Source organism: Prunus avium, chromosome 1 (assembly GCF_965620075.1).
Source record: "Prunus avium chromosome 1, drPruAviu1.hap1.1, whole genome shotgun sequence".
NCBI classification, from domain to species: Eukaryota; Viridiplantae; Streptophyta; class Magnoliopsida; order Rosales; family Rosaceae; genus Prunus; species Prunus avium.
In genome coordinates this window covers 51,146,857-51,165,078 of record NC_142284.1, presented here as the reverse complement: position 1 = coordinate 51,165,078, position 18,222 = coordinate 51,146,857, and the positions used below count along the sequence as shown (strand labels likewise).

The following is an 18,222-nucleotide window of genomic DNA, read 5'->3' as shown; positions in this document are numbered from 1 at the left end:
ACTACCACAAGATTGTATTCCATCACCATCCCCCGCAACCTACTTTCCTGTGATTTCTTGATCAAGTACTTGGTGCTGGTCCATACGACTTTCACATAATCTCTACGACATTGCGGAACACATCACACACTCATGCAAAAGCGATATATTTTAAAACTATTAAACATCACACACCACATCTCATTGTCGGAAATGAGTTGTCCTTATAGAGAGAGCTAAAGTTTGATCTATTTGGCGGAAAGCTAAAGTTCGATTTGGACCTAGTAAGGATTCCTCTGTGATACTAATATTGGGTTAATGAACCCACTTATATTTGTGGTTATAAAAAGGTAGCCGGTCTGATTTGGTTCGGTTCAAGCCTGCGGAGTATGATTTGGTTCGGTTCAAGCCCGCGGAGTATACAATCTCGGCATTTTAGTATAATCCTACTGAAAATAGCTTTTGCTTATTCAAACAGCTTACATATGTAACCGAAAAAGTAAAGAGAAGAAATAAGTACAAAACAGCAATGACATTGAAAATGCCTGATACAAAGATTGACAAAGGAATCCCACCACTTTGTGAATTTCCCCACAGATAATATTGTCCAGAAAGCACCCTTTTTCATGGAATTTGCACTAATCTTGGTTTATGAAAGAAGCCAAATGCCTAATCAAGCTCTTAGCTTTTTCACAATTGGGATTAAAGATGTGAAACACATGGTCCTCGCCTTCTGTTTCAGTCAACTCCTTCCTCCCTCTCCAACTGCTCTTCACCAGTTCATCATAATAAAGCCTCCCTCTGTCCCTCAATATGTCTTTTCCCGCAACAAGAACAAGCACTTTCCCACAAGCCAACCCCTCAACACTCGGAGCTCCATCCCCAAACGGGTTAATCAGCGGGTCATCCCCCGCTTTCTCTGACGGGCAAACGAACTGCCACCACTTGTCCACCATTGACTTCCTCACCAAATCTGTCACCTCTCCACCAATTGGCTCCTTCCCCCAAAAATAAGGATGGACCAAACCAATCCCGGCAATCTTCACCTTCGGATCCGGGTCGGATGCCTTGATCCGTAAGGCCAAATGGTGTGCAATATTAGCCCCTGCACTGTCTCCAACCAAGAACACCCGCCCAAAATCAACATGCTCCTGAACCCACAAATCACCATCTTCTCCACCACCAAACACCCAATTGAGTGCAGCCCAAGAGTCTTCATATGCAGTAGGGAGGGGGTGCTCAGGGGCCAACCTGTAATTTACCGAAACAGCGATGGCTTTTGCTTCAGCAACAAGCATGTTGAGGCTGTTATGGTAAAGCGGGTCGGCGGCTGAAGATATGAAAAAGGCCCCGCCATGGAAGTAAACGATGAGGGGAAGCTTCTGATCAGTTTTGGTGACGTTGTTGGGTCGGTAGAGCCTGGCCGAGACTCCGGTTTCGGGTATGAGGACGATGTCTTTGGATAAAACTCCGGTCTGAGGGTCCAGGCCGGCCTGGACGACTTGGGTTCCGGCGATTCTGTCAATTGTTCCGTCTTTGAGCACTCGCAGGTAGGGCAAGACTTCAAGTGAGACTTCTGGTGATGTGGTTGAAGCCATTTGTTTGGAAGAAGAAGCAGAAGCAGAAGAAGAAAAGGTCACGTATGACTTGAATTAGAGGGGCAAGAGATTTGGAGAATTGGCATGCACTTTATTGAGGGAGGTGAGATAAGTGTGAAATGCACGAAAAATAAGTTTTGTAAGGCTGTGAAGTCAAATATCTAGCAACTATTTTAATACCAAAAGTAATGGTGATTGGTTGGTACAAAATACAGTTTTTTGAATTCCTGCAAGACTTTTTTGTTAAAGAAAATTGTTGTAGCATAATAAAATAGTGAAATGAAATGAAATAAAAATCTTATTGCAGCACCTCCTAATAAAATCATATACAAATCATTTGTTTTGAAAGGAGGAGAATGAGCCAAGCAACATTTTCTATACGAATTATATTATATGAAACAAGATAATTGAACACATAACTTCCATCATATTATACGAAACAAGATAATTGAACACATAACTTTGATGTTAAGGCAAATGCTCTTAACGAACTTTATTTCTTTTGATTCTGTTTTTTCATTTCACTAATTTTAATTCAATAGAAAGAAGTCTCTTGCTTGCTAGGTCACGCTAAGCCATTCTTTTATTCAAAGTCTAGCAGGAAACTCCAGCAGCATTCGCTATCAAGTTGCTGGTGTGAATGGATGTATACATTCTCTGCGGTACCCAAAATCTGTAATAATCAGATGAAAATTATAATAATTATAAATAAATAATAAAGAAATAAGATTATTAAAAATCAGTTGAAAGTTAAGTAAAGTCTGTTATATATATATAAGCACCCACCAACAACATTCTTGAATGGGTCAATTAGAAAAAAGTTAGACGTGTCTATTTCAGGAACGTGAAAACGTGCCAGCCCTTGTGGTTGGAGGTGGCAAATAATAATAATAATAATATTCAAAACACCAACTTATTAAATTTATATTAATTGATACGGTAGAGATTCATTTGTTTCCTGCGAGCTTTACTCTCGAATTTATTTCTTCATAATGAATAAAAAATTGTTGAAACTGTATACGTACATGCTCATCATGTCCCAACAATTTTGACTTTTCACAATTCGAATTTTGACTTTTCACAGTTTGAAGTTTGATGTGGATTATATAAAGTTTGATGTGGTGCGGCTGCAACTTGTTTTCAATTTTAGGGTTGTTTTGGTTTGAAACTCTGTATGTGGGCCTTGCTTGTATTCAAAATATGTTTTGTAATCCTTTGGGCCTATGTCTTTGTTTCTGCCTATGTTATTCAGCCTTCAAACTCTTGTAATGTGTTTTCATATTTAATGAATGGAGTTTGACTTGACCAAAAAAAAAAAAAAAAAAAAAAAAAAAAAAAAAGTAAAGTGTGGATCAGCAAAAGCTTTACAACCATAAGAAAGCTTTTATAAATCCTTAAACTGAAAGAAGCAGCTAGAAAAGCTTGAAGCTTCGCGAAAGGATAGTACACACTCATATAGATAGACTAGACTTAGCTTTGAAGAATTTCCTTCATCATTACCTTTTCTATTTAGTAAACACATGTGAAGTTGTAAATCAAAATAATTCAAATGCAAGAACCACATTATTATAAAAACACATAACCAGAACTAAAAAGTAAAATCCTATTCTTACTTTCATTTTTGTCATCATGCACTCCAAGTTCGAATCTCTCTCCTTCATTAATAGAAAAGATGCGAATAGTTTTGCCCGAACAGGCCAAATGCGATTCGGGTTGTCCGAGGATGCTGGCCCATCTTTTAGAGCTTCTTGGTATTAACCCTGAAATGAAACCCAATCTTCATAGGCCCAACCCAATCTAACCCAAAAGCCCAAAAGTGATTTCCACCTGCGACGCTAACCGGCGTTGTCAAAGGTGTCACCTTTAGCTTTTCACTGAATCCACTTCCCATTCTGCGACGCGTCTCTCCTCTCCAGTTCTTCCCTGCCCACTGTTTTTGTGGTAAAAGTCCGTAATAATGGAGAAAATGGTAGCTCTGAGATCGCTGTATCGCTCACTCTCCTCCAGATCTTATCGAGTAGCAGCCCTCAACCAGCAGCTGCTATGTCACTCCCAGCCTCACCACCACAACGCCGGCGCTGCTCGAACCCTCTTCAGTTTCTCATCCCCCATGGCCAAGGACCTCTTTTCTGGTACTCCCTCTTATCCATTCGACCTTAATTTCTTTTTCCAAATACTATGTTTCTTTTTCTTCATACAAGCAGAAGCGTACTTTTGAAATTCAGATAGATAAGATGTAAAATTGAAATGGGTTATTATTTGAATCTGTTTGATTTAAAAATATTTGGTTTTTGTGTCATATTGAAGTGGGTGCTTGGCACAATTTGTTTTTTGTTGTTTAAATCCCATGTTGGCATGTTGCAAATCCGCAGATGATTGCAGGTCCCCTCTTTCAACCGGTTTGGGAAGTAGGCGATTTTATAGTGATGATTTGAGTCACATGCCTCCCATTAAAGACCCTGAGCTGCTCAATGTTTTCAAAGATTTGATGGCTGCAAGTTGGGATAAGCTACCTGATAGTGTTGTCCATGATGCAAAGGCTGCAGTTTCTAAGAATACTGATGACCAGACTGGCAAGGAGTCTGTCACTAATGTTTTCCGTGCGGCCGAAGCTGTTGAGGAGTTCGGTGGGATGATTACAACATTGAAGATGGAACTCGATGACAGCATTGGTTTGAGTGGAGAGGTATTATAATTTGGTTGCTTAGGTAGTGACTTTGCAATTTCAATCTCATTTGTCTCTGCAATTCTTTTGATATCATGTTTTAAAATTGTCTGTAGAATGTTAAGCCCTTGTCAGATGAGTATGTGAATGCACTAAAGACAATTTACAACCGCTATACTGCCTATTTGGATGCATTTGGTCCTGAGGAGACTTATTTGCGGAAGAAGGTGGAGACAGAGTTGGGAACCAAGCTGATATACTTGAAGATGAGATGCAGTGGCATAGGCTCTGAGTGGGGAAAGGTATTAATATTAACCTTGGACATGCTTACTTTAACATTATAGCTAGATGCGATTCTTCATGGATAATGATAATTTTTCTAATTCATGATATTACCCCATGAGAAAAGCCATAACAAGTCATCAGTGCAGTTCACATTTGGTACTTTTCTTATCTGTATAAGCAGCATTCAATTCAAGCAATATTATCCTCATCATTTGGCCCACTTAGGAGTTAGGAGAAAACAAGATCAAATTTGACCTGTGTGAGGCTATTTATTTGAAGTCTAGTGACAATATTCAGCCCTTGTTTTCTATCTCTTTCACCACATGTTTTTAATTTTTTTTTTTATGTAATGGGAACTGGAAAGGGGCTGTAAGTATATAGGATGCTTTAGCCTCTCTAGCTTTTCATTTATGCATTCGTGGCACATGGTTTGTTACTATCCTGCAGTGTCCTAATGCACATTGACATGCGCGCTGTGAATGAATGCAAATCTATTTGCTTACTTGCTCATTTGATTTTGTATCTTGATTGCAGATCACTGTTCTTGGAACTTCTGGACTTTCCGGGTCATATGTCGAGCAAAGAGCTTAGCCTCAGAATTTCGGAGAGTGTTGATGTAATTGGAAGCTTTCTGGTTTTTAGAATCATGTTCGTTGGAAATTTGGAAATAGGCCTGTCAGCCTCTCCTAGAAAACCTCGATGTTTAGGTCCTGATGCCGGTCAATAAGAGACTTATCTTTCTTGATCTATGAATGGAATAATGTAGCATCTTCTTGCTTTTGTGATAACATATAATGTTGTAAGTTCTGTTCCCTTCTGTAATTTCAGTTTGATATGTTTCATTTGCTTCTGTTGAGTTGACAATACTGATGATGGAGCTCTTGTCCACAGTACGCTACAATCATGTTTTGATCAAATGTTAATATCATCTTGATTATATTACTGGGGGGAAATCTAGCAGTCTTCAATCAAATGTTGTAATTAAATGCTTGATTTCCAGCCACAGGCATTCCTTTATGTAAAGGGTTTTTACTGATTCATATAACAAATTATGTCAAATGATTCCTACAACAGAGTTGCAACCAATGTTATTGCTTCTCTTTTTGAAGTTTGAAATTCGAGACACACTTGAACATGTTGTCTAATATTGAAGCCGGACTCTATGAGGGTCCATTTCTTTCTAAGCCCGAGTCGTATTTAGCCACACCATATCTCGAAAACAAGGTGTAATGTATTTTTTTTAGTACAAGCATTGTAATGTATTTTTTTTAGTACAAGCATAGTCTAAATTACATATGAGGGGGTTACTCACAAGATACATACACACAATCAAGATGCCATGGAGGTTTGAACTCGAGACTTCTGATATGCAAGTCTAGGCCATTTTCTATAGGATTATACTTCGTTGGCAAGTGTAATGTTTTCAAAAAGACTATTTTTTTACACAAAGGCGATAGTGTTCACTATTAATGTGTCAACATCATCCTCTTATTTATGTCATATGAAGATTTTGTTGGGCTATTTGCTATCGATATAACGGAATAATAATACAAGATGAAAATTAACGTATATTTACCATTTCTTTGTCCTTTTTGTAGGATGTTGTTAAACGTACCCTAAAATTAACTGAGTACAACATATGATCGAAGTACACCCTAATATTTAAATCAAAATGTAAAATTAACTAACTACGCTCTATTTAACTACCAAAAATATCCGTAGTACACCCTAATACACTGTTATCACACAACACAAAACTCATTCCACCTTTCATAGCCTTCAGTTTCTCAGTCCAAGCGATCGATTTAACTGTGAATTTGTAATTATTAGAGTAGGTCTTGCTGGTGTAAATAAAATGAATGGGTGGCTGGTAATGGTGGTGGTATTGATTGCTGAGCTGATTCTGATGAAACAAGAGTAGGCTTCTGTTGACTGACTAATTGGTGGAAGATGTATATACCTGGAAAAGTTTAGGTAGTTGGGGAATCTTGGGGAGCTGTACAAAAGAAAGATGGTGAAGTTTAGAAGGATGGTTTGCAGCACTTTAAACATGGAAGTAGTACAAAGCTGTGTACAGAGATCTTGACTATTGCAGTTATGCTTTTGGTTGCAATGGAAAATAGTTTCCTCTTTGGGTTATGGAATTAGTTAATTGAATGGTCATCTCTTTCCAATCAATACTTGTTTTGCCAATTTCTGCCTTTTAATTTCCATCTTTAACAGGTTTGCTTGGAAATTCTTCCTCTTGTGATGTGATACATTGTAAATGCATCTGGTTCTGCACCCAAAAAAAAATGGTGATCAAGATGTCTTTGAGGATAACATTGTAAATTTGTATCAAATGGAAGAAATTTCGGTCGTTTCGAATATGTTTCCAGTTTTGGGTCATTCCTGTTTAGTTTCAAAATTGAGACTTCTTCGAGCCAAATTGAAAGACTTTGGTGTGATAAACAAATAAAATTGGAAAAAGCTTGGCTCCATAAATATGAGGAGGAGCTAATATGGTGAGTAGGGTGTACTTATTAAAATTACATTTATTTCACAATTCAATATATCTTTTTTGGTCATTTTATATTAGGATAAATTAGTAATTCAATAAATAGTTAGTAATAAGGTATACTCAATTAATTTTAGAGTTCGTTTCATAGCACCTTTTTTATGTGTGGCTACGCCATTGTATCAATAAGAAGAAAGAGAGAAATTTAATATTACAATCATTTTATACCATGTCTGGAAACTCTTTCGTTGAACTTGGGAATGAGTGTGGAGGTTTGATCAAGTCCAATAACAAAAGAATTGAAGATATAGTTAGATATCAAGTTTTCAAATTCCAAGGATTGTGATCTGTGAGTGACTTGGTTCTCAAGTTTGAAAGAAAGTGAATTTATAAATTATATGTAGTTTCCATAAACCGGACAATTAAAAAATTTTAGACGGCAGATGACTTGAGTGGAATGGCTTTGTATGAAAAACCCATTATTAATAAATTACAAATTATTCCAAGCCAAAAAATAAATAAATGACTCATTTTCTTATTTTATTGTTTAAAAGAATAAATCAATAGCGTGTAAAAAATTCATTTTAGCAGCATTGACCCACCTAAGTCATCAGCCATATATTTTGAGTTTGATAGTCTGATGTTGATCTGATCTGATGCAATATGCCGACTATAGCTTTATGTATGTGATTCGATGCTTCACAGAAAATACGTAAAATGATTAATTAGTTTAAGAGTCCCCTTCAAGGCTAGAACCAATAGAACATATGATCAAAGTCAATTGTATATATCAATTGAAAATGTACAGAAATTGTCATTAACTTTTGTCTTTTATGGTAGACTAGCATGTTAGCCATGCATCTGAGGCCGTGTGTTCGAATCCCTTCCGTTAATATCGCTTGTTTTATGATTAATTAGTATTAGAATTAGAAGAGAGTATCAGAAGCTGCTGCTGCCACGTCTGCTAAAACTTTTCATCCTTTATAAAATGACATTCTTCGGAAAACAAATTTGCATCTTATTTGTTGCTTCCCAAGTATAGTGATGTCGCATGCCCACAAGCAATTCCTCTTTGCAGTGCTTGTTGGTTTTGCTCTTGCAGCCTTAGTCCATTCCCAGAACCAATCAGGTATGAAATATGAATCAACAACACATACAAGCTAATTAGGCTTCTCTCTATTTAATTATTTAATTACGTGTCGGTCACACTGAAAAATTTCTCTTACGTGCCTGTGCCTTAGGTTTCATTAGCATAGATTGCGGCCTACCGAATAATTCCAGCTACACTGAAACGACAACAGGCATTAACTACATTTCAGACTCGACCTTCATAGACACAGGTGAAAGCAAGTACTTATCGGCTAATCATGATTTGAACTATTATCAACCATACTGGTACGTTAGGAGCTTTCCACAAGGAGTGAGGAACTGCTACAGAATAAACGTCACATATGGCACCAAGTATTTGATCCGAGCAGGTTTTCAGTATGGGAATTACGGCGAAAATAAACCACCCGAATTCGAACTACATCTCGGAGCTAATTTGTGGGATACAGTGAATTTCACGGCGAAAAATCAGACAACCAGGGAGCTCATACGTGTCCTTCTGCAAGACTACATACATATTTGTTTAGTGAACACAAACAAAGGGGTTCCATTTATATCATCCATCGAACTAAGGCCCTTACTCAATACATCTTATGAAGAACGAACGGGGTCTTTGGCACTTGTCTCGCGGTATGACACTGGTTTATTAGCAACTAATGATACAGGAACCAGCAGGTAAGTTACATCTACGATAACACTCACAAGTTAATGTTGATTAAGTTAATATATTGGAGAGGGAGGATTTGCACTTAAAACATTTTATCTTCTTATAAAGTGTCCTCCTTATTTTATTAAACGCCGTCCAATCTTCCATCTAGGTTTAATGATTGGAAAAATTCGTGCTTTTAAAATCCTCATTTAAGAAACATTTGAGTTCCAAAAAAAAAAAAAAGTCAATTCCATATGATTTAACAATTTTAATCACTATAATCATAATTTATCTGGTGTTTTGTACTTGTGTCTACACGATTTTGTTGTAAGAATTTAAGAAATGATGTTTAAACAAGACCCTAAAAGGTGAACGGCTCTAATCATTAAATTGTCCTACGTGGTTGCTAAAGTATAAGACCGTCCTTAATTCCCCTGCATTTTGATGATGAACCAAGGAATTCCAAAATTATGGAAATTAAAGAAGTTTCTTGTTTGCCCAAGGTAAAAGTATAATTAAATTTAAACACCAAATTAAATGTTTATCTTCTTAGAGGCATCAATCTATAAATGAGTGGCGGTGGTTGATAAATGTGTTAACGATGGTGATGATATCATGTTTGATGCTCGTGTGGGGTTGCCAGTGCTAAGGTGGCGATGATGGCAGCGAGGGCTAGTGGTGGCCATGATAAGGTGGTAGTTGAAGAGGTTGTGGTCGGGGTGATGGTGGTGGAGGCAGTGGTGTTGATGGTCATGATAAGGTGGTTGTACTAGATGTGGTGGTTGTGATGTTCATGGAAAGTTGGGGGTAGCTGGTAGCTATTAGAGGGGGCGGCGATAGTGGTGGAGGTGGGGTGGTGATGGCCATGTCAAGGTGATGTTGTTGGTGATGGTGGTGGTGATATAGTCATGACAAGGTGATGGTGTGCTGAGGTGGTTCATGAATTCTTTTTCTCTTAAAACTTTCATTGTCTTGAATTTTAGAAATGACAATTATTTAAAAGGAATTTGAAGTTGGAAATTACTATCGCCAAATTCCTTTTTTTTTTTCCACCTGTATATCTTCGTTTATGAAACAAGACAAGGAAATTGTTGTGTGTGAATTTAAAAATCATGATTCATGACATTTGGTCACTTATAGTTTAAAATATTCTACATTAATCTAAGATGAGGAAATTCAAACTTGGGTTTAAGGAGAACAAGCTTATTACCCTGGCTAATTGGCCTAACCCACATCTGCACATATTTGTCCAACTTCTAAGTTTGTTTTCTCTCAGTCCAAAAGCAATCAAATAAGGACATTCTTTAAGAAAGAGTTGTCCAATCTTTTATGTTTTTTTATTTTTTGGTGCTGGAATCTTTACATTAATGATTATGTTACTACTAAAAACATCTGTCTAAATTAATGTAGGTATCCAACCGATATTCATGATCGCATCTGGGAGCCCTATTACGTTTCTGATGACACACAGTTCCAATTGAGAACCTCAGCCATCATGAATGAATCTTATCAAAATGCTTTCGAAATACCATCTGCTGTGATGAGCACTGCTGTGGCGCCAAAAAATGCAAGTTATGCCTTGGAATTTTACTGGGATTCTCCTGATAACAATTCGGAATATTATATCTACTTGCACTTTGCAGAAATTGAAAAGCTTCGGCCCCACCAGCTTAGAAATCTCTTTATTGTTTGGAACGGTGGATGGCCTCAACGCCCATTTGTTCTCCCTTATTACTTGAACGAGAAAACACTTTTCAACATCTGGCCCTTTAGTGGATTCACAAAACATTCTTTTTCAATCCTCAAGACTGACAACTCTACCCTTCCACCCGTCCTCAATGCCTACGAGATTTACGAGGGTAAAAGGTTCCTAGAATTGGAGACAAACCAAGGAGATAGTGAGTAGCTAGCTAGCTTTTCACTGTCCATTTTTATGATTGATTGATTTTGATTATATATAAATGTTAAATAATTTGTTTGCATATGAAAATATCAATTAGTCGAAGCAATCGAAAACATCAAGCTACATTACAAAATCAGTAAGAACTGGCAAGGAGATCCATGCAGCCCTCAAGCTTACAAGTGGGAAGGACTAAATTGTAGCTATCTTGAATCCAGGCCCCCAAGAATCATATCTTTGTAAGTATATTTATGTCACTCTTAGACCAACTTATGGAGGGTTTCAGTATAATCCCATTTGAGTCTTGGCTTTTTAAGTTACAAAAATTACATGCACTCGCGCAGGGACTTGTCCTCCAGTGGCTTAAGAGGCCAGATATCTCCTTTTATAGCCAATCTCACAATGATACAAGCTTTGTAAGTGTGTTCGTACAGTATCAATGGTCAGAATTCCATTTGGCATAATTAGTGTATAATCGATGAATTGCGCTGCTCCAATATTTCAGGGATTTATCAAACAATGACTTGACAGGACCAATTCCAGACTTTTTTTCCCAAATGCCAGATTTATATGTCCTGTAAGTTATTATTTGGTTAGTTATGCATACACATAAAACTAAACTACAAATCCTTTCGTTACAAGTTAAGCATGGCGATGGAGTATCAGACTTTACTTTTGCAGAAACTTGGGAAAGAACAAGCTCGCAGGCCCAGTTCCAGCAGGGCTCATTGACAGAAATAAAAATGATGGGCTATCATTGAGGTGTGCTTTCTTCTTTTGGTTAGAGCTTAAACACTCACCCTAAACCCAGTTCGAGCTTGAATTAATTGGTTAACACAGATGGCAACACTTTTATTTGTGTATTTTCAAGTTTGTTTCTTTATGGGAAAATATCAATGATCAGGTAGCTCCCAAATTGAAAATATTATACAGGAATACTATGTTGATGTCAATATAATTGATCAAATTTTTACTATAGTTGCCATCAACCTTTTTGTTTTTATTTTTCAGTCTCTGTGAAAATCCAAATATATCCGGATTAGGACACGTTTCTTGCAAATTAAGGAAGAAGCAAAATGTCATTATTCCCGTAGTAGTATCCATAATTGGAACTATGATCCTCTTATTAACTGTAGCAGCTATCTGGTGGAGATGTAAAAGTGAAAAGAAAGATGGTAAGACTTCCAAATACTCATAATTAAATGGGAGCTTTGTTCTTGTTCTATGTAAATATTCTTAATTATATTCATAGTGATGATATGAGTGTCAAGGAGATTAACAATTTTCATCCAAACAGAGCCATTCAAGATACAGGGTCGAAAATTTACAAAATCAGAGATCAACAAGATCACCAGCAATTCTACACTAATTGGAAGAGGCGGATTTGGAGAAGTCTACCATGGCACTCTGAAAAATGATACTCAAGTTGCCGTGAAAATACTCAATTTATCATCAAAACAAGGCTCAGAAGAATTTCAAAATGAGGTAGATGCCGTCCAACTACATACATCTATATGTATTCAGTCATAGCCCTTTCTATTCAGTTTTCTAAAAATGTAGTAGCCACATGGGATTGCAGGTTAAACTATTGATGAGAGTTCATCATAGAAACTTGGTTTCTTTTATTGGCTACTGTGACGAAGGTGACATTATGGCACTTGTTTACGAATACGTTGGGAATGGAAATTTGCAACAGCAAATATCTGCTGCAGGTATATCCCTTACTCAACCAATAGTGGATCGTAAAGAGAAGAAGAAACGTGAGGAGGGGGATACGAATTTGGGACATCCCCAACATTACAAAAAATAATAAGACTACCGACAGCTATAACGTGTGATAGTTTTTCTAGTGTTTATAAACTTTGCTTCAATGCAATTGGGATTAACTATGACAGGACCCGCCCCGAATTTCCTCAAAAACCGGGACGGATCCGGTCTATAAATCCGGCATTCCGTAGATGCCGGGCCCACTTACTAAAAACCGAGACTTTCTACCAAAAATTTGGCAGAATCTCCCCTGTAAACAGATCAAATCCCAAATTTCCAAACCTGTCAAAAACACAGATAAAAACAACCCAACAGCCAGCATGTATTACACAAAGCATAGTGTTACAAACCATGGCCTCCGGCCTCAAAAATCACATCCTAACAGGGTAATAACAGAGCAACTAACAGAATTCAAAAATTTACAAGTAGGAAGGAAGTTTAACGATTTTACATAGCACAGAGGCTCTGAGAAGGCTCAAGTACTGAAACTCGTGCAAATAGGAGCACAAAACACGGCACTGCGGCTCGTTCCAGTCACTACTGGCTGTGGGGGCGCAAAACAGAAAATTGTGAGTGGACAAAACAAAGTTTAGTTCAATTTAAACCAAAGTAATATAACCCCACCGGTAGAAAACCATGCATGAAACCAAAGCATTAAAAACCATCATAATCATATATATATATATATAGTTTGCTCAAACCCGAGCTAAATCCGAAATCCAGTGAAACTCACAAATCAACCCATCCAAACCTTTCCTTACCAAACTCAAATCAAACTCTCGAAACACGTGCCCACTGGCACGACGAGCGGGGAAGTATCCTCGCTCAAAAACAAGAACAAAAGTATAGCTATATATGTACATAGATATAGATATATATAATATAAGTATACAACACACCTAATTGTACCGGGGAAACAATCCAACAAGGGATTGTTGACTAGCTCACACTTATCCGGTCTCAAAACATCCATGTGGCTAGGGATGAGTCGTCCACCTGGGGGACTGACACTCTAACCTAGCACGTACGGACGAAGAATCAAGACCCGTACGCCTAGAACCGTCCTACGCACGCAGACTACCCAATCAAGGGTCTACAGTCAACATCCCGTCAAGGATGCCCCGGCTACTGACATTTCCAAATATTTCACATTTCCATAATCACATTCCGAATCCAGGGGAGGTACACAGGGTAGTGCATATAGCACTCCAAACTGACTTTCTACTCTCACATCTTTCCATGCCCCATAACCATATCTCAAGTACCCCCCACAAATACTCCACCAATATAATATTTTCCCAAATAGCATATACATAAAATTCAAGATACTTGAATATATTCAAAACCCAAATACATCCCAAATACTTTACCAAAAATAATGGTTTCAACCTTAAGTATAAGGTAAATTTCATAAACCTTTAAATCCTTATGCATAGAAATTTCATCATAAAAATCATGCTACTTATTGAAAACAAAATCCACTCACAAGTAATCCCAAGCTGCGTGACCCTGAGAGGGTCCTGCCTGCTATGAAGGAGGAGTCGGATTACCTATTTCAGAATACGAACACGATATTAAAATCCAACTCTTCAAAATAAGACTTAAAAGAAAATCCTAATATCCCGGGTTTTCCTTAAGTACGAGGAACGAGACGTCCCTAAGGTCCAACTAAAGGTTTCAAGCGCTAGAAAAGTCTCGGAAGACACTCGGTCAACCGGACGGTCAAAACTTTAAGTTGATGATTCGGAACATCCGGGGCTCCGATTCACGATCCGCGAACCCCTATACGATCCTATAAATACCAGGAACAACATACGTGAAATTGGGTTTGATCCAACGGTCCAAACACATCAAACCCGAAAATCACAGAATATGTCTAATTCGTTCGAGGTCCAAACGATATACAAATTGAGATCCGTAAACTCCTACGCGCTCATGACAACACAAGGATCATTTTAGGACAAAATGTGACCTCTGCCGGACTGCCCACGCGTCTCTCCACGCGATGCCGCGCGTGGGTGGCTTGATCACTGTTCAGGTGACCGGAAAAACTTAGAATCTTGGCTCCAAACTCCTACCCTAGGTAAAACCCCTAATTTGGAGTCACTTTTGTTCTTGGGCCATGGCCAAAAAGTGGCCGGAAGTGACCGGAAATTATAATTGAAAACCGGCAGATTTTAGGGTTCGAATTCGAGTTGCTAAAACTAAAAATCAGCCAAAACCTACCCAACAGCCAGCTAGAGCACGAAAAGTTGTCGAAAATCCATACCTCACTTGTCGAAATCGGTGGAGAATTGAGAGAGAACGAAGGCTTGGAAGTTCCGCGATTTTCCGGCCTGTTTTCTGCGATTTCCGGTGGTCTCGACGGCGGTTGCAGGCTGGAGATGGCCAGGGTTTCGAAGGCGAGGTCTGGCCGGTCCTTTTGGCTCTGGTGCCGTGGCTTCTGGTGGTCGGAGGCGGTGGCTATGGCGGGTGGAGGCTGCGGCTGAAGAAAAACGAAGGGGAGGGGGAAAGTCGCGCGAGAGAGAGCGTGAGGAGAGAGAGATTTCTGAAAATCTGATATTATCCAACTTAATTTTTAAAATAATTTCAATTATGCCCTCAGTGAATTTTCAATCGTAACTTTTTCGTTTCAAGTCCAAATCGAGCCTACCGCGTGTCTACGAACTCGGCTCAGTACCACCTTCCTAAAAACATCACCCGTTTTTCCAAACTCTCTCCGAATAAAAATTTGACCTTCTTGCCCCCACTTTAAGGGAAAAATTGGAAATTCTGTTTTTAATTTAATTAAATAGTGAATAGTCTTTAAATTTTGGGTCGGTATGTTACAAACTATATATTCACTGATCATTTTATCAAAGCTTCACGATCCATCTATGATTCGGAATGTATGTTTCATTTGATTTACCTCATTCTTTTACAATTAATCACACAACACGGATAACTCTCACTCAGGTACAGATATAGGCTTGACTTGGAAGCAGAGACTTCAGATTGCAGTAGATGCAGCACGAGGTAAACTCAGATCATCACCATCATATTCACAAACAAACATTTTTTCTGGAAACATGTATTAAATGAGACATTGCAGGATTGGAATATCTACATGATGGTTGCAAACCGCCGATACTGCACAGAGATTTGAAGCCTTCAAACATCTTGTTAAATGAGAAACTGCAAGCCAAGATAGCTGATTTTGGAATTTCTAAAGCTCTTGCAACTGAAACGGCTACTCATGCATTAACAGACCTCAGAGGAACATATGGGTACCTGGATCCTCAGTAAGTACTTTCAACAATTCATGATAGCCATTGTGATCTAAATATGATGTTACAACAAAGTGTTCAGTCCAAAAACAAAATATTAATTACAAAGAGAATTTTTTGGTTGAACAGATATTGCACAACTGGACAGCTGACTAGAAAGAGTGATGCATACAGTTTTGGGATTGTCTTGCTGGAGCTTATAACTGGCAGACCAGCAATAATAACAGATTTAGAACTTGTCCATGTTAACGTCTCCGATTGGGTGAGGGCTAAGTTTGAGAGAATGGAAATTGAAGGCATAGTAGATTCAAGAGTACAAGGGACATACAAGTATTCTTCTGCACAGAAAGCTATAGAAACTGCTCTGGCTTGTGTGTCAAAAACACCAACCGAAAGGCCAGAAATAAGTTATGTGTATGACAGATTGAAGGAATGCTTGGAAATTGAAAAGTTTAAGCAGCTTTAGTCAAATGAAATCCCAAGTTCAGTCTAAAGATCAAGTGTTTATTACTAGTCCTTTGAATGTTGGTGTTCTTCTTAGGCTTCACGTTTGGTTTCAGTTTGTTCCCTCTGCGGGTGTTTTCATTTGGTTTGCTGGGTTCTTTGGGTTTCTGCATTGCTTTTAGTTTTGTTTCTCTTTTTTCTTTCTGTTCAGTTGTTTTTTTGCTCTTGGACAGGGCCAGTCCTAGAACTTTAAAGATGTGTAAAAATAAAAGTTGACCAGAATGAGTAATTTACATTCAACCTTTCAATATGAGAAACCATATTTGTTATGGCAATCAAGGCAAGTTTTTTGCCCTTTACAACTTGGCATGTGGAAGCTCAATGTTTGCAAGAGCCAAGGATAAGCCCTATGAAGCAAATCACTACACGCAGATCCAGGATTTGAAAGTCGCATGGGCAAAACTTACGTATTAAACTCGATAGTACGAGTTAATTTCATTAATAACTATTAAAAAATATACGGGCAAAACTTACGTATTAAACTCAATAGTACGAGTTAATTTCATTAATAACTATTAAAAAATATACGGTCTAGGGGGATATAATGAGCCTTGCCCATCAAATGCATCTATACATAAATAATAGCTTAACCCAAAAAATAATAATAATAATAAAACAAAAGGTACAAGTAAATGCGATGCAAACAAAATAGCACTATTTAAATCTAAAATGTAACCATAAAAACATCAAATTCAACACAATTCCTAAATCAAGGCCCTAATTTCAACTCTAGAATAGTCAATTTCAAATTAAGGAGAAGCTAAGAGAATAGGAGAGAATTGGAAGAATTGAAGAAGCCAATAGATAAAGAAGAGTTTTGAAGAGAAAAAAAAAAGATAGAGAAGAGGAGAGATATGAAGAAGTCAGCTGGGCAAAAGACATGTAGGGTTTCTTTTATTTGTTTTAATTTTGTTTGGGCTACTAAAGATTTGTAAGGTTTTTTTTTTTTTTTTTTTGGGGAAATTTTGGGCTGGGCAACAGTGCAGCCTCCCCTCCAAGTAGATCCGCCCCACACTGTCTCAGAGGATCACAAAGGCAAAACTTAATTTGAAGAAGATGGCCAAATTGCAGATTATAAATATACGATGTGAACAAGACAGAGTTTCAGTTTCCATCAGGCTTTACTTCTCACAGTAATATGGCATTACAAAGAAACTTGATTCTAGTTGTATTCTTCAACGCATTCAATCATCTAAAGATAGGAAAGAGCTTTGGACCTTTAGTGGTGGTGGCACGGTGAATATTTTATGCAATGGGTTTGTAACTCAAGTGTTTTCCTCCATCCCTGAGTTCATGTGTAACTGTGTTTGATCTTCCTCTCCTCGTGTAATTCTTGTATATATATACAAACATAAAAGAAAATTCAGCATTTTGCTCTTTCTTTGTGCAGGTTGTAAGTCTTCTCTTGTTTATAAATTATATAAATAATTCGGTATAAGTCCAATTCTTATGATAGAATTTGGGTGCAATCCACACACTTACTGTTAGTAATTCAAGTCCTTTGACCTTTGTGCCACATAGGATTAGTTACCTTTTTTAATTTATGAATTTTATATATTTTTTATTTATGTTGTGGTTCCAAATTTACCCCTAAGATATAAATTAGGTAAGTAATGGCAAAAATCCTCATCAACAACAAACGGCAAAATTAGCAAATGTCTATTTTATACTTCTTAATTGGGTTTAATACCTGTTGTTTAGGTAACCTTCTACACATGTACCTATAGCACATGTATATTTACCTGTATTGGAATACCTTCACCAATATCATAAGTACATTTTGTTTTTATGGGATTATTTTCTGATAGATACATTTGGGTTTAATACCTGCCGTATAGGTAACCAATTGCCACCAGCAGGTCAATTTACCTGTAACACAGATATAGGTATTTTGTTGAAAATGAAACACTTTGTTATCAACTTTATCTTTCTAATTTTCAGTTGGCTTTGGTGTCTTTTTTGCCTTTTTGTTAACAAATAAATAAAACAAGACGTTGAATATCTA

The 18,222-nt window shown here is 37.6% G+C and overlaps 3 protein-coding genes and 1 long non-coding RNA gene across 4 annotated transcripts; 2 read left to right on the top strand and 2 right to left on the bottom strand.

The window, feature by feature from the left end:
• Positions 1–294: 294 nt before the first annotated feature.
• Positions 295–1,694, bottom strand: LOC110761917 (alpha/beta-Hydrolases superfamily protein). The gene has a single exon (XM_021964501.2). It carries the CDS (start codon positions 1,575–1,577, stop codon positions 618–620), a length of 960 nt encoding a protein of 319 aa, XP_021820193.2. The 5' UTR covers positions 1,578–1,694; the 3' UTR covers positions 295–617.
• A 1,747-nt stretch (positions 1,695–3,441) lies between these two features.
• SDH5 (succinate dehydrogenase 5) lies at positions 3,442–5,372 on the top strand. The gene is made up of 4 exons (XM_021964572.2): positions 3,442–3,709; positions 3,950–4,263; positions 4,359–4,544; positions 5,062–5,372. Exons 1-4 carry the CDS (start codon positions 3,535–3,537, stop codon positions 5,116–5,118), a joined length of 732 nt encoding a protein of 243 aa, XP_021820264.1. The 5' UTR covers positions 3,442–3,534; the 3' UTR covers positions 5,119–5,372.
• A 2,696-nt stretch (positions 5,373–8,068) lies between these two features.
• Positions 8,069–16,448, top strand: LOC110761916 (putative leucine-rich repeat receptor-like serine/threonine-protein kinase At2g19230). Its single transcript, XM_088249258.1, has 13 exons — positions 8,069–8,153; positions 8,266–8,806; positions 10,191–10,678; positions 10,781–10,919; positions 11,025–11,096; positions 11,186–11,257; positions 11,362–11,442; positions 11,692–11,855; positions 11,978–12,165; positions 12,260–12,392; positions 15,403–15,462; positions 15,539–15,728; positions 15,843–16,448. The coding sequence occupies exons 1-13, from the start codon at positions 8,069–8,071 to the stop codon at positions 16,177–16,179; spliced, it is 2,550 nt and encodes an 849-aa protein (XP_088105384.1). The 3' UTR covers positions 16,180–16,448.
• LOC110761920 (uncharacterized) lies at positions 12,746–15,009 on the bottom strand. The gene is made up of 3 exons (XR_002527452.2): positions 14,717–15,009; positions 13,934–13,997; positions 12,746–12,991 (listed from the first exon to the last, which is right to left on the bottom strand). It is a non-coding gene; the product is annotated as an uncharacterized LOC110761920 (long non-coding RNA).
• Positions 16,449–18,222: the final 1,774 nt, after the last annotated feature.